General features: G+C 52.3%; 1 protein-coding gene across 15 annotated transcripts in view; it reads left to right on the top strand.

Annotated features, from left to right (window-relative positions):
• PER2 (period circadian regulator 2) overlaps positions 1–25,649 on the top strand; it is a 32,641-nt gene extending 6,992 nt beyond the window's left edge. For 6 of the 15 annotated variants that reach the window (XM_023747389.1, XM_023747386.1, XM_023747394.1 and 3 more), the window contains 20 exons: positions 1,151–1,305; positions 3,803–3,924; positions 5,069–5,270; positions 5,728–5,779; positions 6,667–6,809; positions 8,230–8,308; positions 10,518–10,624; positions 11,408–11,561; positions 11,764–11,872; positions 12,580–12,705; positions 13,352–13,436; positions 14,765–14,924; positions 15,016–15,140; positions 16,084–16,248; positions 17,104–17,385; positions 19,457–20,295; positions 21,592–21,778; positions 22,624–22,816; positions 23,726–23,876; positions 25,273–25,649. In XM_023747389.1, coding sequence (XP_023603157.1) covers positions 1,151–1,305; positions 3,803–3,924; positions 5,069–5,270; positions 5,728–5,779; positions 6,667–6,809; positions 8,230–8,308; positions 10,518–10,624; positions 11,408–11,561; positions 11,764–11,872; positions 12,580–12,705; positions 13,352–13,436; positions 14,765–14,924; positions 15,016–15,140; positions 16,084–16,248; positions 17,104–17,385; positions 19,457–20,295; positions 21,592–21,778; positions 22,624–22,816; positions 23,726–23,876; positions 25,273–25,422 — 3,586 coding nt within the window. In that variant the 3' untranslated portion in view covers positions 25,423–25,649. The other 9 variants (XM_023747387.1, XM_023747397.1, XM_023747391.1 and 6 more) reach the window with 8 other exon arrangements.
• The last annotated feature ends 266 nt before the right edge of the window (positions 25,650–25,915 follow it).

The raw sequence follows: 25,915 nt of genomic DNA, 5'->3' as shown, positions 1-25,915 counted from the left end.
ATTTGTAACAAGTGTATCCTTAGTTTCCAATCCACAGACACTTTCATATCTCACTGGAGCCACAGCCAGCTCGTAGTCCTGGGCATGAGGGCACTTGGCCATCGTAGACACCTGATGTCCACCATTCTCTCTGCACCTTCTGCTCTACACACGTCCATCCCCTTCAGCAGGTGCCCACCTGCCCTGCCTTCCCTGTCTCTGCTCCTTAAGTTTGAAGACCTTCTATAAATCTCCTCTCCTCTTGGGGGTCTTCCTCATCATTCACGTTTATGCCCCAGAAAGCCACCGCTGTCCTCTGTATTCTCCTTCACTTAATCATCTTCTAGCTGAGGCAGACAGGAAGGCCCAGCTCAACTATCAGTCTGCTCAGCTGAGGGTCGACCAGCAGGCCTTGCTGGGCACAGCCTGGCTCTCACTCGTGGGGAAAAGAGCCAGCTGGAGGGATGTCTGACCCATTCACTTGTGTTAAAGCAGTGGTTCTCACCCACGGGCGAGTCGTCTGCCCCAAGGGACATGGCAATGTCTAGAGACATTTTGGTTGTCACAGCTGGCGAGGGTGCTGCTGGTCTCCAGTAGTTGTTAACCTAAAAATAAAAGGCCAAAGTGAGAGGCAACAAGCATTTATTGTAGGTAAAAAAGAACAGCTATTTAGGACGCACTGATTCAGGCAGAAACCCAAATAGTGTTCCAATTAGGAGGCAAAGGCAAGGGGTGTTTATGAGAAAGGGAAGGGGAGCAATTATATCCACAGAAGGAAGGCATTCTGTAGTGCAAATAAGGTAACATAGTGACACTAGTTCTAAACACTGTTTTTAATTTTCAGTCTGGTGGCTAAATACCTGCTTTCCTGTTACCTTTGTAAACAGTTCTTTGGGACACAATGTTGCCCTGTTTTAACACTCCAAAGTTTTGAGGAGCAAGACTACAAGGCAGCTTGCTTGGGGCTGGCAGCTCCAACTCCATTTTAAAGTGCCTCCGTTTATGTTATTTTTCACATGGGTGAGGCCAGGGATGCTGCTCACCGTCCTGCAGGCACCACAGAGAACTGTATGGACCAAGATGTCCTAGTGCCGGTTGAGAAATGGGACCAGACGGACATCTCTTCAGAAAAGGGCCCCAGAAAGCTAACGTCTGGTCTTTTTCACTCTAGTAGTGAGCAGTCTGCCAAAGCCAACACGCACAAGGAACTGATCAGAACGCTCAAGGAGCTGAAGGTCCACCTCCCCACAGACAAGAAGGCCAAGGGGAAAGCCAGCACGTTGGCGACCTTGAAGTACGCCCTGAGGAGCGTGAAGCAGGTGAAAGGTATGCCTGCCTCATGTGTTTGTTCCAACCTGTAGAAGTAAGTTTCACATCCCCCCAAATTACAGCTTGGACTGTGTTGGCTTTCAAAACTCAAACCTGACACAGAAGAAAGAAACTTAGGAGTCTTGTGGAGCTGCCACAATTGAAAACCTCAATTCACTGGAAGCTGTCAATTGCACTTGATTTTTAGAGGAAAAAATAAAGCGGATAGAAAGCCAGCTGATAACAGAAACCTATTTACAACATAAAACTTCTGTGCTGTGGGCTAGGTCAGGTCATGGTGAGGAGAGTGCAGCATCTTCCAAGCTCTGGCTGGAGTGGGTGACCACTGGTGGCCCGGTGATGTAGGCAGCTCAGAGTGGAATTGAAGCGAAACATCCCACAGTGTTTAGCTGAGGACTTGCCCCTCCTTTAAAAGAAAACACGAAGGGACCCAGGGGTGGGTGGGTTTAACAGAGCTCATCCTTGAAAGACAGTATCTTAGAGCTCTTCATTCAAGACCTCGGGCTCTTTATTTCTTTTTGTTTTAAATATGTTTTTGTTTATTTTTAGAGAGAGGAAGGGAGAGGGATAGAGATATAGAAACATTGATGAGAGAGAAACATCATCAATTGGCTGCCTTGTGCACGCCCTCTACTGGGAATTGAGCCCACAACCCAGGTATGTGCCCTGACCGGGAATCGAACCAGTGACCTCTTGGTTCATGGGTTGAAACTCAACCACTAAACCAGACCTTTATTTCTTGTTTATCTAAAAACGTGTGAGTTTCAGTGGTGGTGGGCTTTGGACCAGGAAGGCAGGCAGGGCAGAGTGCCTCCTTCCATCACAGGTGCATGGTAACAGGACCCCCGAAATCCAGCCTCCATCCACCTGTGGGCATGTTTGGATTTTATCATTAGATGGCAGCATGTGACAGCTTTTGGCGCTAGTTGGTGGATTAGAGAAAGGCTTTTGTCTAAGGACACATTGCAGGAACCTATGAGCAAACACGGGAGGAGAAGTCTTTCTTCTGCCGTGTCAGGTAAGCCCAGTGACAGATCTTCCTAAACTTGGAATGGCCCAACCAGTTCATCCTGAGCACCTGGTGGGATGTGCAGGAGGCCCAGACATCTCCCACCAGTCCCTGCTCCACTACAGGCGGGAAGGGCTGTTCCCCCACCACCCCTGGGCCCAATGATGGACCCAAAATGTTAGCTCATTGGGCTCAGACACTTTCCATTTCAATCAACTCCAAGCCCTTAAGTATCTGCCTTCACTTGGTCCTGCCACCAGACCTTCCACTGGGCAGACACCCCATGTCCTGGGTCTCAGGTCACCTCGGTGCCTCTGCCTCCAGGCCAGGACCCTGTGCTCAGGGTCATCTCAGGATCGTTTAGCTATGACGTTGGTCGAGAGGTCCTCGCAGCCTGGCCTCTCAGTCTGCTGCTGGGAAATGGGATGAGAACTCTGAGAATTCTTAAATGTCCTCAGTGCCTCAGAGAAACAGTAGAAGTCTTGGGGCAGGTATGCACGTGTGCAGTCCTAGTCTTGCAACAGGGGACACTCCATGGACCCTTGTCATTACAGTGAAACCCCCAGCCCCTGCACGTGGAGGGATTTCTTAGCTGTTTGGTCCACTGATGAGTAAGCTGAGTCAGGGAAAGTCAGTATCTCCTTGGGGCAGATGTGTGAACCCTCCCCCCACTTGACCTTCACTTACGTATTTCACACACGCACTGAGTCCCAGTGGACACCCACATCAGAAACGTGCAAAGAGTAGAAAAAACCTCCAAGGCTGATAGAAAGGCGAAACAGTGCTTTATTCTGTTACCATCAGCTACTATCTCAAGGTACAGCCTGCAGTCAAAGCAAAGCCTGTCACTAATGAGGATACCAAGCCACGTTTCAAATAGTGTTCACACTTCTAATGTTTGGATGACTCCGTGGGAAGGGCTTGTTTCATGTAGTCTGGCTGGGAGAGTTTGTGCCAGACATGGAAAGTGGCCATGTGCTGGTTTGTGTGGCCTTTTAAGGGGCCCTCTTCAGCCTCTTGGCCATGGCTGGGTCACCCCAAAGCCATGCCAGATGTTCCAGGATGAGCGGCCTTGTCTTTAGGGTCTGTTCTGAGCAGGTTGTTCCACATGTTGTTTCTTGTGCCCAGTGACCTTAGCAGTTGATTCTGTCTGGATGGGGTGTCAGTTGAGACCACCACGGGAGGCAGAGCAGGGGTACCACAGCCATCCTGCATGGACATGATGACATTGCATCATGATTGACCACCTCGTGGGGAAAGTGAGCATTAGGGGGAACTCTGTGGCCTTGTTATTTAAGATAACGTGTATTTATTGTTCACAAAGTTCTGTAACCATCGGCCTTCTGATTTTCAGGGGAAACCCCCAGATTTCTGTTTTGCCTTTGTCTTTCTGTGATCCGTTCTCTCAGCATCCAGGAGATGGTCTCCTAGCCCACTTTTCGTGAGAAAAGTGAGTTAGGAGTTGCCTCTTGGTCTCTCCCGCAGCCAATGAGGAGTATTACCAGCTGCTCATGTCCAGCGAGAAGCACAGCTGCGGCCCGGACGTGCCCTCCTACACCATAGAGGAGATCCAGAGCGCCACCTCCGAGGTCATTATGAAGAGCACGGTGAGTGTCACCTGTGGGGAGTCCTCCTTCGGTGAGCTGGTGACCGCCTGGCCGGTGGCTTGATGGCAGCAGAGTTTGGAGTTTTAGGAAGTGAGTTCAGACCTTAGAAAAAGAATGTAGAGTCAGTGGTTCAGAAGTCCTGCTCCAGATGTCTCCCAGACCCTGTGCCCTCCTGGCCACTCCACCCGGCACCTCACACACCGTGACCAAGCACAGCACTTCAGGGTGAGGACACGCCAGGGGGCAATTGGTTCACTGTTCAGGGCTTCATGGGGGGTGCCCTGGGATTAAACTCGGCTTCATGGGACTCCAAACCTCATGCATTTTAATTTATTATTTTTTTAAATCTTCACTTGAGGATATTTTTCCATTGATATTTTAGAGAGAGTGGAAGGGCGGGGAAGAGACAGAAAAATTGATGTGAGAGAGACACATCAATTGGTCGCCTCCTGCACCAGGGCCAGGGAACACGCCTGCACTGAGGTACATGTCCTTGACCGGGATCGAACCTGGGACCCTTCAGTCCACAGGCTGGTACTCTATCCACTGAGCCAAACCGGCTAGGGCCAAACCTGATGCATTTTAAAGTGGCTGATAAAGGTGGGCCCTTGGAGGTCGGGACGGGGAGCAGGTTGGCCATGCCCTGAGCCCCCATTTCTCAGAGAGCAGCATTTCTCAAAGCTGTCTGGAGAACTGGGCTCTCTCTCCTTCTCACCTTCCTCCAGTACTCACCTCCCACCCCAACCAGTCCTTAGCTCAAGAGGTCCAGAGCCCTGCAGCCCCCAGACAGTCCCCGGCACCCCAGGAGAGGAACACCCCAGCCCTGGTAACAGAGGTGTGCAGGGCCCTTCCACCTCTCAATTCAGACGCCAGGGGCTCTGTACCCAAGAATACTGAATGGATGACACCCGTGGGAATCCGCACCCCGGGTTCCTTTTGGAGTGGAGCCCCGATGTGATTCTTCAAATAATATCCTGTTTGGACGCCAGTATATGAGGGGAAATAGAGTTATCTGGTCAGGACTGAAGGTCCCAGAGGCCTTCCCTGACCCTCTGTGCCCCTTCCTGTCACCTGCCCCAAGCGTGTGCCCATCCTGTTCCGTCCCCTCTGCCCGTTCTGACCCGAGGATGTTCTTCCTTTCCAGGACATGTTTGCTGCGGCTGTGTCCCTGGTCACAGGGAAAACCCTGTACATCTCCAACCAGGTGGCCTCCATCTTCCACTGTAAGAGAGACACCTTTCACGATGCCAAGTTCGTGGAGTTCTTGGCGCCCCATGACGTTAGCGTGTTCCACAGCTCCACCACGCCTTACAAGCTTCCTCCGTGGAGTGTCTGCAGTGGGACAGGTGAGGGGAAGGGAGCGCCGCCCATGTCACCTCTGCCGGAGACCAGCACAGCCGTGGCGGCCTCTGTCCCAGGGGAGAGATCATGAATTGTTCAGAATAAATTTAGAGAGAAAAATAGTCTTTTCATGAATTTCAGAGAGGGAGCAAACATCTCAGAGGCTTTCAGGACATGTTAGGCATTTTAGAAATGAAGTTCTGAGAAGCTGGAGTCTGAGGTGAGTCTGCAGAGGGCAGAGAGCCCGGGCGCATCTGGGGGCGTCAGACCCTGGCTGTAAACTCTGGAATGTGCCGCGCTCATGAATAGATTTCATTTTAGCCAGAACTGAGGCTTCGCTTTGAGCTCTGGCAGGTTTGTGCCACACCTTGGCTTTGATTCTGGTGCTGTCTTTAGGAGGACACAGCGCGCTCCATACGTCGTCGTGTCATTGGGTGGGTGACTGAGGGCTTTTTCTTTCAGATTCTTTCACTCAAGAATGCATGGAGGAGAAGTCTTTCTTCTGCCGTGTCAGGTAAGCCCAGTGACAGGTCTTCCTAAACTTGGAATGGCCCAACATTTCATCCTGAGCACCTGGTGGGAAGTGCAGGAGGCCCGGACGTCTCCCACCCGTCCCTGCTCCACTCCAGGCGGGAAGGGCCGCGAGCCTGTCTGCGCTCCCATCTTTGGAGCGAGGGGCCACGCAGCACGCACACTCCTAAAAAAGTGAGTGAAAAGAAAGCACGTGGCCAGAGCTGCATTTTAAAGGTTCACAAGGGGTTAAGACAGCCTGGTCAACAGTGGGGTGATTTCAACCAGTGCTCACTGAGGATGGCAGCCCGAGGAGCCGGGACTTGCTGTCCATCACCTGGAAACGGGCCAGGGGCCTTACCTGGGGAGGCGTGTATCCTGGGGTCCTTGGGGACCCCAAAAGTACATGTAGCCTTCGGTTTGAGTGTATATTTTTTTAAGTGCATTTTCCTGGGGAGAGCCCCGTAGCTTTCCCAGATAAGCCTCCAGCTGCAGTGTCAGGAGCGACCCCTGGCTAGACAGTGGTGCCCTCAGAAAGTAGACCAGGACCCCACTGTTGGAGCAGCATCCCTTTCCCTAATTAAAATGCAAACTGTTCTAGAGACAGCTCAAAAGATCTCTCAGGGCTGATGACTGTGACTTACCCTGTGACGTCATCGGAAATCTGAGGGGCCGGGTGGTGGGCCCAGCTTCTCAGCTGGGGAGAAGGCAGAGCCGACAGGCCAAGGGCAGCCCATCCGTCTGCCAGTATGCTGGGGTGGGATGGGAGGGCATCTTTACAACAAATGAAGGGATTGCTGAGATGACAGCCAGCTATGGGGGAGGGGACCAGCAATAAGGGATGGTTCCTTCTGTCATAACTCCACCCTCTAATAGCACCCTCCTCTTCAGCTTCGGGAAGAACCATGAAGATGAGATCCACTACCACCCGTTCCGTATGACGCCTTACCTGGTCAAGGTGCCGGAGCAGCAGGGCGCTGAGAGCCAGCTGTGCTGCGTGCTGCTGGCAGAGAGGGTGCACTCCGGCTATGAAGGTGACAGCCAGGCTCAGGCCAGCCCAGGGCTCCTCTGGTCCCTCAGTTACTCCCCTGGCTCAGATGTAATGTCTGTTAGGTGGACTCCAGCGCAGCCTCCCCCAGCCATGGACAGGGTCTCCATGTCCCTCGAGAGTCAGCATACCCACCTTTGTCACCTGGCCCTCCTGGGACCCTGCCACACCACCTCCCCACGCAGTTAAAGGGTCTGTGTGCCAACATCTCACCCATGTCGGGGCCATCACTGTGACCGCAGGTGCCCTTCCCCTTCCCCACCCACTGCCTTCCATCCACGCAGTGAGAACAGCCCTGACAGTCTGGGCCTAAGTCCCTCCCGTCCTTGTGTACACCCAGGCCTTGGCCCTGGTCCCTCTGAAGTGCAGGGACGCCAGCTCTTCCTCAGAACCCCAAGCCATCCCCACTCTTACCTCCCACTGAGTCTGCCGTCCTGACACCAGGCTCCTGCAGACAGTTGGCCCCCTGACCCCCTGTGTTTGCTCCTAGCGCCCCCTCCCCATCTCTGCCTATAGAAATCTAGTCTCTGCAGCAGGCTTATCTCGCCAGGTGTCCTTTCCTGGTCCTGCCAGCTCCTCAGGCCACCCCCACCCCCCAAATTACCAAGTCTGGGTTCTTCAAGCATCCTGATCATGTCCTCCCAACGACCCCCCGTACCAAGCTGTGACATAGTCTCATACTGGCCACAGCACTGTGGCAACTCAGCAGATCCCCATGTCAGAACCTCTGAAAGCAGAGAATCTATGACCTTACCTTCTCTCAGTGGTTAGTGATGTCTTTTTTTAAAAGGCATTTTATTAAATGGTAGAAATGTTTTAGGTATGTGGCTTGCTTTTAAATATTTGATGGGTTCTTGCATATAGAATATTGTCTTCCAAATAGTTCCTAAAGATTTATGGGGTTACTTACATTTCAGCAGGTTATTCGCCCATAAGGTCAGTCTCCATCAAGTATGAAGCATTTGGAATTTTGAATGTTTTATCCACGAATTTGGAAGTTGAGGAAAGTTCTGGATATGACTTTCTTTATGCAAATTATCTTTGCCCACCTTAGAAACTGAAGTCCCAATACATTGATGTTTGCACAAGTTTCAATCCAAATACTTAACTCATTTTTAAAAAAAATTTGTTCTGCTCATCTTGCTGGATCTTAAAATCTTGACCAGGGCCCTGCAGCAGCAGGAGTTCTGAGAAGCCTGTGCGTAGCGTGTGGTTTTATGAACGGGAAGTCCTGGCTTCCCTGACTAGGACTGGCCCACAGAGCCGAGGGGCTGGCGAGGGCTCTCAGGCTGCTGTCAGAGCCCCGTCACTGAACGAAGCACGTGGTTTTCTAGTCGTTGTCATGTAACTACAAAATGTGTGCATTTCTCAGAATCAGACATCTGAGCGAAATTCTATTCTTTCAGCCCCTAGAATTCCTCCGGAAAAGAGAATTTTTACGACCACACATACACCCAATTGTTTGTTCCAGGACGTAGATGAAAGGTAAGCCCCGTGTGCTGTCCCCGCTGCCCATGCCTGCCTTGTGCTCACCCTTGTCTCAGAACCAGTGCTGCATCCCCAGGCCCACAGGTTCCCTCCCTAGACATTTAGCGTTCTGTTGTTGTCTTGGTAATTACTTCATAACTAAGGAAAGCTCAATGAATGTTCATGGTTTTGACATTGAAGCTGTTAAGCTAAAGCTAAGCCTGCATGTTATGTGTGGTAATCAACAAAAGCATTTGAGTATGTTTAAGCAATGAGATAATTGTGGAATTACACTAAAAACCCCCTGAGATACAAAGACTGTAAATGGGGCTATCAGGGGAGCTGTTAATTGTTCTAAGACTGTTTAAACTCGTTTCAAAGTTAGACACAGAGAAGCACTGGTACAAGTGGGGATGGTGCGCCAGGGACAGGTGCACATCAGTGGGCAGGGTCCCAGCACAAGTGCACCTGCCAGCCTGCGTGTCACCTGCACCCTCTGTCCAGAGCCCCTTTGGGGTGTCCCAGCCAGGATGCTGCAGCTGCTGGGAGCACTGACATCTGAGGGTTTGCTGGCATTGGGCCAGGGCCCTGGTGTGCCTGCCCCAGCTCCTTCTGCACAGAAAACGCTCCAGGCTGCTGGCAGTCGGGGAGGGGTTTGCTCAGAAGACCCACGGGAAGTAGACTGAGAAGAGCCAGCACGCTGCGCTTTCTGAAATGGGCCAGTGTCACCTCCACAGACACCATCGAAAGTTAGGTCCTCTCCACTGCCCACCCCTGGGCACAGAGCTTGGCGTCTCCTGGGAAAGGTCTGCTCTCAGGTGGCCCGGGATCAGCGGCCTCCAGCTCCGGGCTGCTCAGGTGCATGCTGCCCACCACCTGTGGCAGAATGACTGAGAGGAGGCTTCAAGGCACAGGTTCCTGGGCCCCACCAGCCCTGCCCAACCAGGATCTCAGAGGGTGGGGCTGGGAGCTGCATTTGTGAGGCAACCCCAGCATAATTTTTATTCCTCCAAAAATCTAAGAACTATCTGCAACCCACCCCAAGAGTCTACTTAACTCACATGCAGAAGGATTGGCGAGCAGGCACACCTACTCTGCACAGCCTTCCTCAGCAAAGCCACCTCCTCCTCCTTCCCCTCATCTCCTCTCTTCCTCCTCCCTCTGCCTCCCGTTCCTCCTCCCCCTCTTCCTTCCTCTTCCACTTCCTGCCCCCTCTTCCTCCTGTTCCTCCTCTTCTTCCCTCCTCTTCCCCTTCCTCCTCCTTCTCTTCCCCCTCCCTCCTGGCCAGGCCTGGAACTGGGAGGACGCCAAGAACATTCTGTACATCCGGCCAAAGGAAAACACAAGGCCCAAGAGAGTTCTCCCCCGCAGGGAACAGGGGGGCCTCTCTCAGACTCGAAGGAGACTGTCCTTCCACATGAGCAGAAGAGTTGGGAAAACATCTGTGTGGATGCAAGAACACTGCCCGAGGAGAGGAAGGCTGGGGTGCAGCTCAGAAGAGGGGAGAGCGGCCAAGTTGCAGAGGGCACAGAACAGCAGAGGGGACAGGACTCTGGGAAGAGGGACACTAACGATTTCTTGGGAAACAAACAGCTTTTACAAGAAGATCAGTGGGCACTGAGGGCAGGTCCCCAGGCAGTACTGGTGACCCCCAGGGAAGCCCAGTAAATAGGAGTAGATACAGTGGCCACAGTAACAGAAGCAGGAAAACCTCTTGGGCTGGAGAAGACGTGCAGGCAGGGTTTCCAGGTGCAGGCTCGTTAAAAAGTTTTCAAAACTTGTTAAATATATCCAGGCCAAAAAAATTTAACATAAAAAATATCCATGCCAGACCATATCGGGCCAAACTTAGGAAACACAAAAAAGAAAAAGATCTTAACAGAAGAAAAGGAACATTTTCATGATTGATTCTTTCAGGAAATGGACACAAAGCTAAAACCACTCAGCTTATGACGGGTAGGACCTTGTAGGGTCTTGTTTTGTATTACAGACCCATGGGGATGCGGTAATCTTTCACTAATTAATTGAAAGACTGCTTCTCTGTGAGCCTAATTCCTAAATTTTGATCCTATAAATGGGGCTATCAGGGGAGCTGGTGGTTGTTTCCTTTTCTTGTGACTGGACGGACGGTTGTAGAGATGGTCTGCTCCCCTGTTTGGAGGCTGCATTGTGGAATGTGTCCCCAAGCACAACGGCGGGGTGACACGCCTGTGCACTTGTCTTGCAGAGCGGTCCCGCTCCTGGGCTACCTGCCTCAGGACCTGATCGAGACCCCCGTGCTTCTGAAGCTTCACCCCAGTGACCGGCCCTTGATGCTTGCCATCCACAAAAAGAGTAGGTCCCTTCTCCTGGTGACTCCTAAAGGCTTTGACAAAAGCTGGTATGTGCCTGGGTGTCTCCCGAGGTCAGCACCCAGCAAAGATAGGTCAGACTGGCCTGCATCGTATGGGTGATGGATGCCCCACCTCCTGCCGGAGTCCTGGCACTGTCCGTGGGTCCTTTGTGGCCTGTGGCCTGAGTGACATCTTGTCCTTACTGTTGGTATCCCCGGCAGGTGGGAGGAGGGGGCACAGGTTCAGCTGTGGTGGGCTAGGTAGTGGCCAGGCTGGGGTAGTGGTCAACACGTGTGCCCCAAAGCCCAGGCCTCATAGATACAAATGACACGTGGAGACATCCAGTGGAAGCTAGCAGAGATGTGCGTCCTGAAACATGATGATGTGGCCAAAAACAAACATTTGTGATTGAAAGTGGAGCGGTTGTATGTATATATGCATAACCCATGGACACAGACAATAGGGTGGTGAAGGACTGAGTGGGGAGGGGTGGCTAGAAAGGGTCAATGGGGGGAAAAGAGGGACATATGTAACACTTTTAATAATAAAGGTTTTTTAAAAAAAATATTTAATATCAATAAAGTATAATACTTCAAAAAAGTAAAGTAAAAAGAAGACACACACACACACAAAGAAAGTTGACTAAGACAGAGCTGCAGCTTAGACCAGCTGTTGGCAGCTCTTAAATTTTCAAATAGCTGTGAACTCGAAGCATCTGGGCTTGTCTTTTCTCTTCCTGCGAACCTGGTTGCTTCTCACCCCTGAACGTTCTTTTCCCTCCTAGTCCTGCAGTCTGGCGGGCAGCCCTTCGACTATTCTCCCCTGCGGTTCCGCACCCGGAATGGGGAGTACATCACATTGGACACCAGCTGGTCCAGCTTCATCAACCCCTGGAGCAGGAAGATCTCCTTCATCATCGGGCGGCACAGAGTCCGAGTGTGAGTGCTCCCAGGGCCTGGGCCGCTAGGCAGTCCTGTGGGGACCTGCCCCTGCCCCTGCCCCCAAGCTCAAGCAGAGCTGTGAGGGGGAGGAAGAGGGTGGTGAGCAGGCAGGTGGCAGCCTGGGGGGCTGCAGAGAGGAAGCAGGGCCTTGCAGGGGTGTGCAGCACAGCCTGACTGTCAGACCATGAATATCATGCAGGGGCCCTTTGAATGAGGATGTGTTTGCTCAGCCATGCGCAGAGGAACAGCAGGCCCTGCACCCCAGCATCCAGGAGCTCACGGAGCAGATCCACCGGCTGCTGCTGCAGGTGAGTGCCCACCCGCAGGACAATCCCTACCTTGTAGGCAGCCTGAGGACTGCTCTGAGTCCTGAGGTCCCATCCTTCCGGCGACTCACTCTGCCCTGCACCCTGGTGCCTGTTCTCTCGTCCACTGTGTGGGCAGTTTGGGCAAAGTCTGTGCCGGGCCCAGACAGTTGGCCACACCTGCTGCTTGCCCAGGTTGGGGCAGCCCCAGCCTTGCACTTTGGGGTCTGTCTCTGACCTGCAGCCTTTTGCTAATGGCTGAAGGATGTGCCCAGACCCTTGCTCCCAACTCAGCTCCCAAGTCCTGGGTACTGACCCCACATGTCGCCTCCCACAGGTGGATGGGGTCACTCCAATTCAGGATGCTGTGCTGGCACGAAGAGGGACTTGTGAACACCTACCACTATCCTTGGGGACATAGTACTCAAGGAAAACTAGTGCGAGCACAGTAACCCCATGGCTGAGCCGCTCTCGGCTTCCTGGTCAGCAGACTGGGGCAAAACTGTAATATATCGAGTTTAGTTTCTAAAATCCTTGCTAGAACCAAGATCACCCTCCACCCCCATGTGAGCAGAGAGCCTGTGATCCAGGGACCTGGTGCTGTGGGCGGAGGCTGGAGCTGTGAATCGGGCTTCGGGAAGACAAACCCACAGGCCAGCTGTGCCCCTCCCCAACCCTGTACCTAAGCCTCCTGTGTGCTCTCTCCCCAGCCCGTCACGCACAGTGGTTCCAGCGGCTATGGGAGCCTGGGCAGCAATGGGTCCCACGAACACCTCATGAGCCAGACCTCCTCCAGTGACAGCAATGGCCAGGAGGACGCCCGCAGGAGGAGAGCAGTAGGTCCCTCTGCCCCGCCCCTGGGAACCTGTCTGTGGTGCATGCGGGAGTCACAAAGCACATTCAACCAACCCTGGCTGCTCTCTAAGTTCTGTTCATGGGGACTTCATCTCTAAGAGTTGAACCAGCAAGTCCTGGCCGGGTGGCTCAGTTGGAGCCTCGTCCCTACACCAAAAGGTTATGGGTTCAATCCCTAGGGCACATACCCAGGTTGTGGGTTCGATCCCCAGTTAGGGTGCATACGGGAGGTAACCAATCAATGTGAAATCTCTCTCCCTTCTCTCTCTAATATCAGTAAAAACATATCCTCGGATGAGGATTAAAAAGAAAATAAAGGGGGAAAATAGTTGAAGCAGCTAAAACTGTAGTTAAAGCTTTGGATGAAAAGTTATTTAAAGAAGGCAAATCAAGCAAAAGGGAAGGTTTAACTTTAGGGTAGAAGGAAGAAAATGGAACGTGCATCCCCCTTTCCTTTTATTGTTCTTCCAAATCACAGTCCGCTTTCTCTAACGTGGCCTCACAGATCCCCACTCAGCACCTCCTCCTCCTCGCTGGGATTACTCTGGCTTCTCCCTCCTCAAGGTGGGGCTGAAGCACTATGCAGTCTCCGATGGGAATAATGTGCTTATTTTGTCTTTATTCAAGGAAAATTCTAAAAATGCTAACAAGGTCAAAACCAAAAGTCATTATTCTGATGAATCTGGAGAACAGAAGAGAAAATCTGCTACAGGTAAAAAAATTACTCACCCTTTCCTCAGTAAAACTGGAGTCTGGCCAGGTTTTTCTGGCTTTCACCTGAACTGTGGGTGGCAGGGAATGTACCCTTTAAATGTGTGCACATCCCCCGCCCTGTCCCTCAGGCAGCAGGCCTTCACTCCTTCAGCACACAGCCCTGCCCAGCCGGTGTGGCTCAGTTGGTTGGGCATTGTCCCATGCATCAAGAGGTCACTGGTTCGCTTCCTAGTCAGGGCACATGCCAAGGTTACAGGCTCAATCCCCAGTAGGGGGTGTGCAAGAGGCAGCTGATTGATGATACTCTCTCATCAATGTTTCTCTCTCTCTCTCTCCCTTCCTCTCTCTGAAATCAATAAAAACATATTTAAAAAACAAAAACAAAAAGCACAGCCCTAAGCTTCTGTGCGGCATCTGGCACCCTGCAGGCCCTCGCTCCACAGAGTGGCCGTGGGCCTTATGTTTGCACGCAAGTGAACGTGTGCATACACTCGCACCAAGGGCGCTGCCCAGCTGTCCTGCAAACACTCAAATCCCACCCTGTCTGAGTGGAAAGTGCCGGCTTTGCTCCTGGGCTGCCTTCTCAAGTGGGGCCCCACCAGCATGGGGAGCTGTCAGCCCACCCCCACTGCAGCCTGACCCTGCCTTACCATGTCACCACTTTACACCCTCATGCTTGGACTCCTGCTCAGGTGTGCACATGCCTGCTCCCCAGGCATCTGCCCTGGTGGGCTCTCACTCATCCTTTGTGCTTGGGCCACATCTTTCCAGGGAGCCTCCTAGGGAATCTTGGGGCCAGAGCTCACCTCTGGCCAGGACTGTTGGCCTCTGGGATAGGTGCACATTGCTGGGTGCTGGTGACCCACTAATGAGCAGGACACAGCTCTGCCCTGGAGGCCCCCAGGGGAACAGCGTGCAGTGCACGTGGTGACAAGAACAGAAGTGTCCACGGCAGGCTGCCCCAGAGGCTGCTGAGTCACCTTTGGAATGAAGGGACTTCCAGGAGGCAGGGAATACTAATGGGTCATAAAGCACCTGGGATTTATTGGCCCCAAAGTTTCAGGAGTTCAAGTAAGAGCTGGCCTCACCCACTGCTGAGTCCCTGACCCAAGTGCCACTGAGTTATATCCCAGTCAGCAGCATCCTCCGGGCTCCATTCTCAGACGGCACAGTGGCCGCTGCCCCAGCAGGGCTGCCCAAGTGTCAGGCTGACTCTGGGTTTCTGTGTCTGTGAGCCATGTTCTGAATCCTTAGGTAGAAATATACAGAGTGTACTCTTTGGGGAAAACAAGTATTAACTGAAAGCAATTTTTGCCATTCTTTCAGAAACGCAAAGTAGTTCTCCTGCTCAGACGACAGCTGTCCCGGCCGCAGAGGACAGCTCCGGTGCCAGCCCACCCACTGCCGCCTTTCCAGAGGAGCTGGCCTGCAGGAACCAGCCGGCCGGCTCCTACCAGCAGATCAGCTGCCTGGACAGTGTCATCAGGTACAGGCACCTCCCGTCTCCCTACTCCGTGGTCTCCTGCTGTCCAGGCTCTGGCCCCATTATGTGAAGCCGTTTGTGACCCTCCTCACAGGTACTTGGAGAGCTGCAGTGAGGCCACCACCCTGAAGAGAAAGTGTGAATTCCCCGTGAATGCTTCCATGCAGACGGCCAGTGACAAGCGGAAGGCCACAGGCAGCCCCAGGCCACCTCCTGCAGGTATCCTGTTTGGGCTGTTAAATCCCCCTGGTGAGATCAGGCATCATTAGAAAGGCTGGAGCCCCCTTCGCTCCTCCCATGGGAGTTCTGAGTGGCTTTTGGGGACACAGTATATGGTGTAAGCTCTTTTGTAAATGACTATAGTACATAAATGTCAGCCACCTTCCTATGAGAGAGATGTAAAGGTGACTCTGGACTCTGAGAACAGGACCCCTCGGGGCTGCTGGAGGCCCAGGGGCGCCTCAGGTTATCATTCTCAGGCTGGTCCTTTTCCATGATGTCTGAATATTCACTTATCAGTGGTCGGCAAACTCATTAGTCAACAGAGCCAAATGTCAACAGTACAACGATTAAAATTTCTTTTGAGAGCCAAATTTTTAAAATTTAAACTATATAGGTAGGTACATTGTTATTAACTTAATTAGGGTACTCCTAAGGCTTAGGAAGAGCCACACTCAAGGGGCCAAAGAGCCGCATGTGGCTCACGAGCCTCAGTTTGCCGACCATGGGGTTAGGTTAAACGGCAGGCCACTTGAACGTGGTGCTCGTCCCGGTGGTCATTACTAGGATGGGAAATCAGGTATCCCGTTGTGATGTAAGCACATGCAATTGGACAGTCATGCTTTGATGGACAGTCTGTGCTCTGCCCACAGACCTTCAAGGGGCTGGGCTCCCAGCAGAGGCCCCTGACCTGAGCCCCCTGAGCTGCCCAACCGCCTGCCCCTCCCAGACGACCCAGGATGTAAGAGTCGAATTGTTCCCATTTTAGAATTTCTCTTCTCCACTTTTCCCCCATGAATAAACACGTGAGGACAAGCCGTCACATGCCAGGATGTGTACAATCACTTGGGTATATATAGGATCTGCTAGACAGTGGCATTTCTTACACAAATGGTTTGTTTACATTGCATTTTTGTGTCTCCTTCCATTTTCTCTTATAAAGAGGCAGTGGTGCCCTCTAGAGCAAGCACACATGCGGATGTCAGCGCGCACTTGACCTCGCTGACGCTGCCCGGCAAGGCGGGGAGCGTGGTGTCTCTTACCAGCCAGTGCAGCTACAGCAGCACCATCGTGCACGTGGGTGACAAGAAGCCACAACCTGAGCTAGGTACGCTTGTTGGCTCTGGGATAGTGTTGAGAGTAAGCTAATTTTAACAATAAAAATGAGAAGTTTTGACTGCCATCTTAATTTTTTTTTTTTTTAAGTTTATGCAAGTGCAGTGCAGCCCTACCACAGAAAGATAAAGGGGATCCAGGAAATCCAGAGACCTGATGTGCAGGGCAGGGTGTGGCCCCACCTGTTTTGATTCCCACTGTGCTCTGGCGCCACCTACTGGCAGTTGTCTGCTCAGACGTGGTGGTGCTGAGCCAGGGATCCAAAGCAACCTCCCCTCACTGGGCTGAGAGAACCCTCAGGCGTTGGATCCTTCTCCCCGCTTCCCTGTTTGAGGGCAGGAAAGAACCAGTACAGGTCTGAACAGCAGAACAGCCAAGGGTGGCATCTCCGAGTTGTTCTCCAGAAGAGGGAGACGATGAGTAAAAAATACATGTCAGAGTCAGTGTCCAGACCCCCTTCCAGGACGGTCATTGCATCCACCTGCCCCTGTCCTGTCTGTACCCCAGTTCCACATGATCTGAGCTGTCATGTCCATAGTCCTGAACCTGGGCGGGGCACACAGCAGCCTTAGTCTGTTGTGCTCTGAAAGCTGATGACAGCCAGAGTGTATCTTCCCTGTCAGAGGCTGAAGCCCCGAGGTACCCGAACTTCAGCCTAAGCAGACTGACCCTGGAGCCCTGGGTAGTGGGGTCTCTGCCATTGCTGTTTGCCTTTTATTGTGAACCTTCTCAGAAGGCTACACAGACATTCATGGACTGCACCCCCATGTGGGGGCTTCGTGCAGTATCTCACATGGCAGTGGTCTCAGGGTCGGTCAGTTGTTTTAAAGCACAGGGGCCTTTGCAGATGAGTGGTCTGCATCTTCTCTTACAGAGACGGTGGAAGACCCTGCAAGTGGACCTGAGTCCCTGGACTGCCTCATGGGCCCCGCCATGCCCTGCAGCCTCAGCCAGGAGAAGGAGCCCTTCCGGAGGCTGGGCCTCACCAAGGAAGTGCTGGCCGCCCACACCCAGAAGGAAGAGCAGAGCTTCCTGTTGAAGTTCAAGGAAACGAGGAAACTTAGTGTCCTCCAGTCTCACTGCAGTTATTACCTACAAGAAAGATCCAAGGGGCAGTTGAGTGAAAGAGGTAGGTGGTGATACCTGAATTGTATGTGGATTTAAAAAACCTTTAATCCTAATAGTACTGACTCAGGGCAGCTTTCAAGGTATGAAATGCCCCCAGCTTAGGAAGCCTGAGTTTGTAAGATTGCTGTTGGGACTTTACTAGTGATGCCATCTGTTTCCATGGACCCCTCTCAAGGATGTCATCTCTTGTTCCCCAGGGAACGGTGCTTTAAATGGTGGCGGAGTGCAGGATGGGGCAATTGCAATGCCACCTCATCAGGCACTTCTTGCCTGGGTGACTGTGAGGTGCAGGGGACTCTACCCCATCTGCCCACCCAATGGGGCTCTCAGAAAACCAGTCAAGCCACAGCTAACTCACCCCAAAGAGAATGGGCACAGTACTGATGGGGTACTTGGTGTCGGCTCCTCAGGAAGGAGGGAGTCCAAGCTGATACCAGAGGATGTGCCCTCCTGGCCAGGCTGACTCAAGGCTGGGCTGCAGCCTCCAGAGCCTGTGGGTGCATGCGCTGTCCTTGAGGCAGATTGCCACCAGGTGGTTGAAGGGCAAGGGGTGAGGGAGAATAGACTAGTGTGTTTGCCTCTTTTCTGGTCCAGGAGCCTGGCTCCAGACCCCTAGCCACCTTCCCAGGCCCCATGGACAAGGCTGGGCTGGTCAGAGATGCCACCTTTGTGCTGGGCTCCCAGGGCTTGACCCAGGGTCCGGGTTAGCGAGCGCAGGAGACACACAGCAGAAGACCCCACTCCCCTGGGCCTCAGGGCAGGCACAGCGAAGTGAGTATGAAGTGAGAGAGGCCAACACCCCCTGTAAAGATTCTGTTTTCTACTCTTTGTCATTTTCTTCTTCCCCAGACCCTAGGTCACTGCCAGGCCCTAGGGAACCTCTAGAAATTACAAAAAGGTGTCCTCCCAGCCCTGGGCAGACCCACCCAGTGGACATGGCTTGGGACGGAGTTGCAGCTCCTTGCCCCCTGGCCCAGCAGTTTGCAAGGTGCACAGACTGCAGAGCTGTGCACAGCAGCCTGCCCAGACCCTGACATGGTATTCCAGGAGCCCAGTGCTCTAGCCACCAGTCCCACCAGGGGCAGATTTCCTTCTGGAAGAACACCCGCTAGAGAGTCTGAATCACAAAACCCCCGCCCTCTTAGCAGTTGGCCTCTGGCTGGCCCACTTGCCTCCAGCATGTAGCAAAGGTGAGGACCCCCTTGGCACGGCTGACAGGTGTCCCACACACCTGCTGCAAAACCCTGAGTCAGCCTGTGTGCCATGACAGGAAAACCTGAGGTTCCTGGGACCATCCCGTTGCCCATCCCAGCCAGGCTTGGCATGACTCTTCTCCCCCCTCAATCTTCCCCTCCCCACCCCCACCCTCACCCCCGCCACCCGCCTGGCCATAGTACTCCTGGTGCTGGCCCCAGGCAAGGGGAGGCAAGGGGACATGCCCAGAGTCCCTTTTGTCACCAGTTGAGACCCTCCAGCCTCCTAAAGAAGTTCAGCTCAGCCACTTGTCACAGGAGAGGAAGAATCTGGCTCTGAGGGCAAGTGCTCCTTCCCGCCCTTTGACTTGCACTCGGGTGGAATCACAGGCGAGACAGGAAGCAGCTCTTTTTAAGGACCAGTAGTGGTAAAGCTCATAAAATTCAAAAATCAGCTTAGATGACATCCGATTTCACAAACCAGTACTGGGGAACAGCTTAGAATTGCCAGCTTTTTGATTTTTATCTTTTTGGACAAAGAAAACCTTTTTAATGCCACTTATCACCGTCATTATTTCATAAAAGAAAGGACATTTTAATGTCAGAAGAAAACAGTTGTGATCTTGCAATTAAGAATGGTCCTTTGAATTGATTGAATCAGTTTTATAAAAACTTAACATTGTGCCCTGATTTTCCTCACTGCACCAAGGACCAGGGAAACCGTATGGTGTTTCTGACAGTTCCCAGGCTAACATTTGGGAACACTGGATGTTAAACCAGGAGGTGCCTTCAAGTTTCTGAGATTCTACGTGTCTCTGAGAACTGACGTAATAGAAATCACGCACATTTTCAACTCTGGTTGTTTTCCCATTATTGTAGCTGCTCCTGGACTAAGAAACACCTGTGGAATAGATTCAGCTTGGAAAAAAACTGGGAAGAACAGAAAACTGAAGTCCAAACGGGTCAAGCCTCGGGACTCCTCCGAGAGCACTGGGTCTGGGGGGCCCGTGCCCCACCGGCCCCCGCTGGTGGGCCTGAATGCCACAGCCTGGTCACCATCAGACACATCCCAGTCCAGCTGCCCCTCGATGCCCTTCCCTACCCCAGTGCCAGCTTACTCCCTGCCAGTGCTCCCAGCCACAGGAATTGTACCAGTGCCAGGGGCCGTGGCAGCAGCACCTATGGAGCCCCACGCCAGCTTCACGGTGCCCGCTGTGCCCATGGACATCCAGCCCCCACCTTTCACTGCCCCCTTGGCCCCAGTCATGGCCTTGGTGTTACCCAGCTATCCCTTCCCCACAGTGACCCCGAACTTGCCCCCGACCTTCTTCCCTGGCCAGATGATCCCTGCCTCGCAGCCTGAGTTCCCTGGTCAAACCTCACCCCCCAAACAGTCATGTGCTTGTCCTCGGGCAGAGCGTTGGCCACCGGTGTCACGTGTGGCCACCCCAGCTACACCAGTGTCGTCCACCGGGCCGTTGGGTCGGGCCTCCCCACCACTTTTCCAGTCGCGTGGCAGCTCACCCCTGCAGCTCAACCTGCTCCAGCTGGAGGAGGCCCCTGAGGGCAGCACTACAGCTGGAGGGACAGCAGAGACAGCAGGTGCTGGGCCGGACTGCAAACCAGGCACATCCTGGGACTGGCCACCAAAGGCACCGCCGAATGCAAGGATCCCCTGCTGCTCTTTCTCTACAGCGGGTGGCCCCGCAGCACCCACGGTAGGTCATCATCTCAGACGCCAGTGTTTTAGGCCAAGGGTCCCACCAGGTATTTCAATTTTGACATAAATACCTGTGCTGGAAATTAATGTTTTCCAGCTCAACAACCTCATCAGAGTAGACGTGGGGCCTTTTTATTGTCTTGGATCTGAACGAAGGAAGATTGATTGTCTGATGATAAGTGAAAGGTCCAAACAGCCCACATGACTTTGTGACTTGTTGTCATGGACCTTGAGGTTTTTTGTTTGTTTCTTTCTTTTTTGTTTTGTTAATCCTCACCGGAGGATATTTTTCCCATTGTTTTTTAAAGAGAGTGGAAGGGATGGGAAGGGGGTGGGGCAGAGAGAGAGAAACATTGATGTGAGAGAGACACATTGATTGGTTGCCTCCCACACATTCCCCGACCAGGGTCAGGGATTGAACCTACAACCCAGGTACGTGCCCTTGATCGAGAATCAAACCCTCAACCCTTAGGTACATAGGGGACACTCTAACCACTGAGCACACCAGCCAGGGCGGGCTTGAGATTTTATGTGACAAATATGAGCACACAGCACAGCTGGGTAAATGCCAGAACTCAGCTCCTGAGAGGGCGGTGGGGGCAGAGGTTCTCACGGTGAGCCAGCTGCCCCATTCTCCTGTGCCTCGGGACTGCTGGCGTACTCTTAATCCATTAATGAAATTATAGTTTCCCACAGGTTTTGTGTCCTGACAGCTCAGTGTGCAGTGGCCTGAGCTATGGCAGTGCAACCAGTAGGTGCTCTGTGGAGGGCATACTCCCAGGAGAGGAAGTGGGACCCAGGAAACAGATCAGCCTCCCAAGGTGTCTGCCACCCTCCCCACTCCTGTTTCTGGGGTCTGGCCTATAGTCCCAGTTCCAATGGCCGGAGGGTTAGGGTGCTCCCAGGATTGCCTCCACTCTGGGGCACAGGTACAGGAAGCCAGAACCCACCACCAAAGAGCAGCCTTGGGGTATGTGGTGGCCTCTTCTACCTCTGTGTCGGCTGTAGTGGAGGAACAGGCATAAAACTTTCCCCCCAGGGATGTGAGAACTGTGATTCTCCCAAAATCTACTTGAATGAGATGCATTCATAGGCCACCACCTAGATCCTCGCTGTAGTCCCAATACCCACAGGTCTGTTCATTTGGCGCATGAAAAGGCAGGGTCTGAGGAAGAATGCCATCCGCTATCTCCCTGAGTGGCTTTGTGCACACAGTCGCTTTGCAGCTGCCCCCCAGCTCTGAGGGGCTATGTCCTGACTGTGTCTTGACTGGTGTCTTCTCTTGTTCCTAAAGCAAGATGAGCCCTCAGATGCCCAGCACAGTGATGCCCTCTCCACGTCCAGTGACCTGCTTGACCTCTTACTGCGCGAGGACCTCTGCTCCGCTACAGGGTCAGCCCTGTCTGGAAGTGGGGCCTCTGCCACCTCAGACTCTCTGGGATCCAGCTCTCTGGGCTGCGATGCATCCAGAATTGGGACAGGTATGTTGGTACCTGAGGTTCTTGGGCACCCTCCACTTCTCCCGCACTAGAGGGACCCAGCTGCACCACAGCCACAGGCCATATGTGCTCGGGGCCTAGCACCAGGTGCACACAGGTGTCCAGCTGGCACTCAAAGCTCACAGCAGTTCAGACAGGCAGACAGGGGCTCTGCCTCTAGGTGGCGGGCCCTACCCAGTCAGAACTCGCATTCTCACCTGCTGGCTTCCATGTCAGGGCCACAGCAGGCCTCACGCCCCACTGGCCCTTATTGGACCATCCCCCAGGCTCCCTGGGCAGGCTGGGAGGGCCGGCCAGGGTTTGCCTTCCTGAGTTGGTTCCCCTTGGGTAAGCCTAGCATATGGATGGCATGCTTCACCCACCAGATCGCACAAGTGTGATCCGGACACATGAAAGCGGGTCCTCCCCACAAACTCAAAGATCCTGCTGCCCCAAAGGGAACTTCCATTTCTCCATTCTCTGGCCTTGCTCCTTCCGGGAGGCTCGCTGGAACACGCTTAGGCCAGCTGCCTCCGCTTACAAAGCCAAAACCAACTTCTCTGTGGCCTGTTTTGGTGGAGAGGTGCTGAGCGCTAGGAAAGGGAGCATGATTTCTAAGACGGGCTCCACCTGGGCTGCTCGGGCCTCCCCAGGAGAGCCACTCCATGGCACTAGCTGGTATCCATCCCATTTTAATTATCCAGGTAATTCGAGGACTGGGAAGAAAAGGGGAAACCCACCAAATAAGTTACCAAATAAGACTCTCGGCTCCCGAACCCAGCATGTGTCCACAAGCATGGTCTGCAAGGCACTAGTGGTCTAACCCGCCGCTTTTTGTGTGTTTAAAGGCAGTAGTAACACCAGCCACACCAGCAAGTATTTTGGAAGCATTGACTCTTCAGAGAATAATCACAAAGCCAAAGCGAAGGCAGACATGGAAGAAAGTGAGCACTTCATCAAGTATGTCCTCCAGGACCCTGTCTGGCTGCTGATGGCCGACACTGACGACAGTGTCATGATGACGTACCAGATGCCTTCCCGGTAATCACGCAGCCTTTCCCTAGGGACAGGGAGGGTTGGGTGAAAGAGTCCTCAAACAAGGCCGCCAGTCAGGGGGCACTTCCCTCTGAAAGCCACCTCTCAGGTTGAGTTGAGTGCGGCAGATAGAGAAGCAGGTTCCCTCTCGATGGTTGCCTGGGCCCATAGAGCCCTTCAGAGTAATCCATTGCAGGCTGGGGAAAGACAAGCTCCCGGCGACCCTGCGGGTGTCGTGCTACACATTTATGAAGCATTTGTGCCAGCTTCATCTCTTTTGCTCTGTTGCCCAGTAACCTTGTGGGGTAAATGGGGTGTGTATGTCTTAGAGATGCAGAAACCAATGGCCACCAGCTGCTTTGTAGTGAATCGGGTCTGTCCCCAGCTGCTCCAAGGAACATTCATGGTCCCTGCCTCTGTGGAGCCTCTTCCGTAGGGCAGGTGGGAGGAAGGAAGGGAAAGAGGGAGGGAGGAGGGAAGGAAGGGAGGATTAACTCTGAGGTCAGGACAGCCAGGTCTCTGGGTTAGGGTAGACCGGGGCTCCATCTCCAGGGCCGCTTCCTGCTGGCCCAGCATTGGCAGGAGGCAAGGGAAGGTATTCTACCCACCGCCTCCTGGTAGGAACTGCCCAGATGAATCACCCTGTACAGAACCAAGCATCTGCAGACACCCAGCTCCTGTGTATAATTTAAAGTAAAAGTAAAATTGTGACTTGGATTGTCGTTTTAATAGAAAAACCACAGATTATTACTAGGGATGGTAAGTAACCCTAAACAGGGTTATCTATTTTAAACGAAAAGGAAATTTGCATTAATCAAACTCATCTAAAATTCCATTATTGATACTGAAAGAAAAGTGTGTTCTTTAAGGAAAAAGACATTCTAAAGCTTGCCTCTTTCTAAACACGCTGTGAAGAAACATAGAGGCGGTTTTGAAGGAGGACAGAGAGAAGCTGAAGTTGCTGCAGAAACTGCAGCCCCGGTTCACCGAGCGGCAGAAGCAGGAGCTGCAGGAGGTGCACCCATGGATGCGGGCGGGCGGACTGCCCACGGCCATCGATGTGTCGGTAAGCTCACCGTGCTGCTTTTCTGACAGCGAATGAAAAGGCTCTCAGGAGCACCCGGTGTTCTGATTACTGTTCTGTGAGTTTAAAACTTCCAGAATTCAAAGTTTATTAAGAGAAAAGATACTGCAACACTATAAGTCTACTTCAAAGAACTTTCTTCCAATGGCTTTTCAACATTGTTCCCAAAAAGGTCTTCTGAAATATCTAATCTCAATCATGTGTGAAATTTGAGTTTTTTTCTTTCTTTTAGTTTTGTTTTCTATTTTAAAAAAGAATACCGTACCCTGACCAGATAGATTAGTGGTTAGAGCAGCGGTTGCCAACCAGTGGTCCGTGGACCACTGGTGGTCCGTGAGGTCCGAAAGGTTGGTGACTGCTGGGTTCGAGCAGAGTTCCAATATGCCGCCAAAGTTGTGGGTTCAATCTTGTCAGGTCACATACAAGAAACAACCAATGGCCGAACCGGTTTGGCTCAGTGGATAGAGCGTCGGCCTGCGGACTCAAGGGTCCCAGGTTCGATTCCGGTCAAGGGCATGTACCTTGGTTGCGGGCACATTCCCACTGGGGGGCGTGCAGGAGGCAGCTGATCGATCTCTCTCATCGATGTTTCTAACTCTCTATCCCTCTCCTTTCCTCTCTGTAAGAAATCAATAAAATATTAAAAAAAAAAAAGAATCAACCAATGAATACATAAATAAGTGGAACAACAAATCGATATTTCTCTCTCTCTCTCTCAGTAAGTAAATAAAAATTTTTAATCTTCCTATGAGATTAGATATTTAAATAAGACCTTTTTGGGAACAATGTTGAAAAAAAAAGAACACCTCTCTTATCATAACCCCTCAATATCCATGTAGACTGTTCAGTAATGATAGGAATATTAAATTTCTGTTCTTAATGGCTGCCTCCCTCCAGCTGCCCCTTCAGTCTATGTTCCTTTCTGATAGTTCCAAAGACATGTCTGTACCCCAGCCTCTCTCCCCACTCCCTCCTGAGGCCCACACCCTGGAAGCTGCTCTTGCCAGTTCTCGGTGTCCTCTGAACTGCTGCAATTTTTGTCTCCGTCTTACACAACCCCGACCTTAGCAGCGTCTGGAGTGAGACACTCCCCTTAGGACCCTCCCTCCCTTGGCACATTATTGATATCTCATTTTACAGATGAGAAAACTGAAGCTAGTAACTTAACTCCAGGTCCCATAAGGCAGACCGCCTCTCAGATCAGGGTCCAGCCGGGCTGGCCTCCTCCCAAAACAGGCCTGACTCCCACTGCTGAGCAGGACCCTCAGAAACAACTGGTCCTCCCCTCTCCTCCAGCAGCCTTACAGCTAACCTGGCCACTGTGCCTCACTCGGGGTGAACTACATTTTTGTTACTGATTTCTGTTTTTTCTCTTAAGGAATGTGTTTACTGTGAAAGCCAAGGAAAAAGCAACTTTTGTGTACCATATGAAGAAGACAGTCCTCCTCTGGGACTCAGCGAAGCCACAGACAAAAAAGAAAAGGAAAATGGACCTCCCCTGAGCCACAAAAACGAAGGGCAGACGTAACTGCCCCCACCCACCCCCGCCCACTCCCAACAGCCAATCTACCTTAGACGGTGATGGAAGAGGACAGAGCTTCACAATTTGTTTCTAAGGAAATGGACAGATAAATTTTTGTTGTTTTGTTTTGTTTTAGGGAAAAAAATCCATAGTTTTTTGGAGGGTGGGAAGAGTTTGGAAAGAAATACATTTTTATATTTAAAATATAAATGTGGACTTTAGAGGACAAGAAAGAGACTTAGCTGTGATATAACTAAAGAAAGACGGAATCCCCTGTGTAAGTGTCGGGGAGGCCACCTGAGCGCTCACAGAAGTTCCTGGACCGACTAGACTTCCGGGGGTGTCCAAGGCATCACACCAGGCTGTGCCCGTGTGTGACTCCAAATGAGCTGAGGGCCGCCTCCTGTAGCTCTCCAGGGTGTGTTTGTGCGGATCAAATTCTGTCCTCTCTTGGAAGCTGCTTTTTATCTAAATTATTATCTAGTCAAACTAGATGTTT

This window comes from Myotis lucifugus, unplaced genomic scaffold, assembly GCF_000147115.1.
Source record: "Myotis lucifugus unplaced genomic scaffold, Myoluc2.0 scaffold_861, whole genome shotgun sequence".
Lineage (NCBI taxonomy): Eukaryota > Metazoa > Chordata > Mammalia > Chiroptera > Vespertilionidae > Myotis > Myotis lucifugus.
This window is presented reverse-complemented; position numbering and strand designations above follow the sequence as displayed.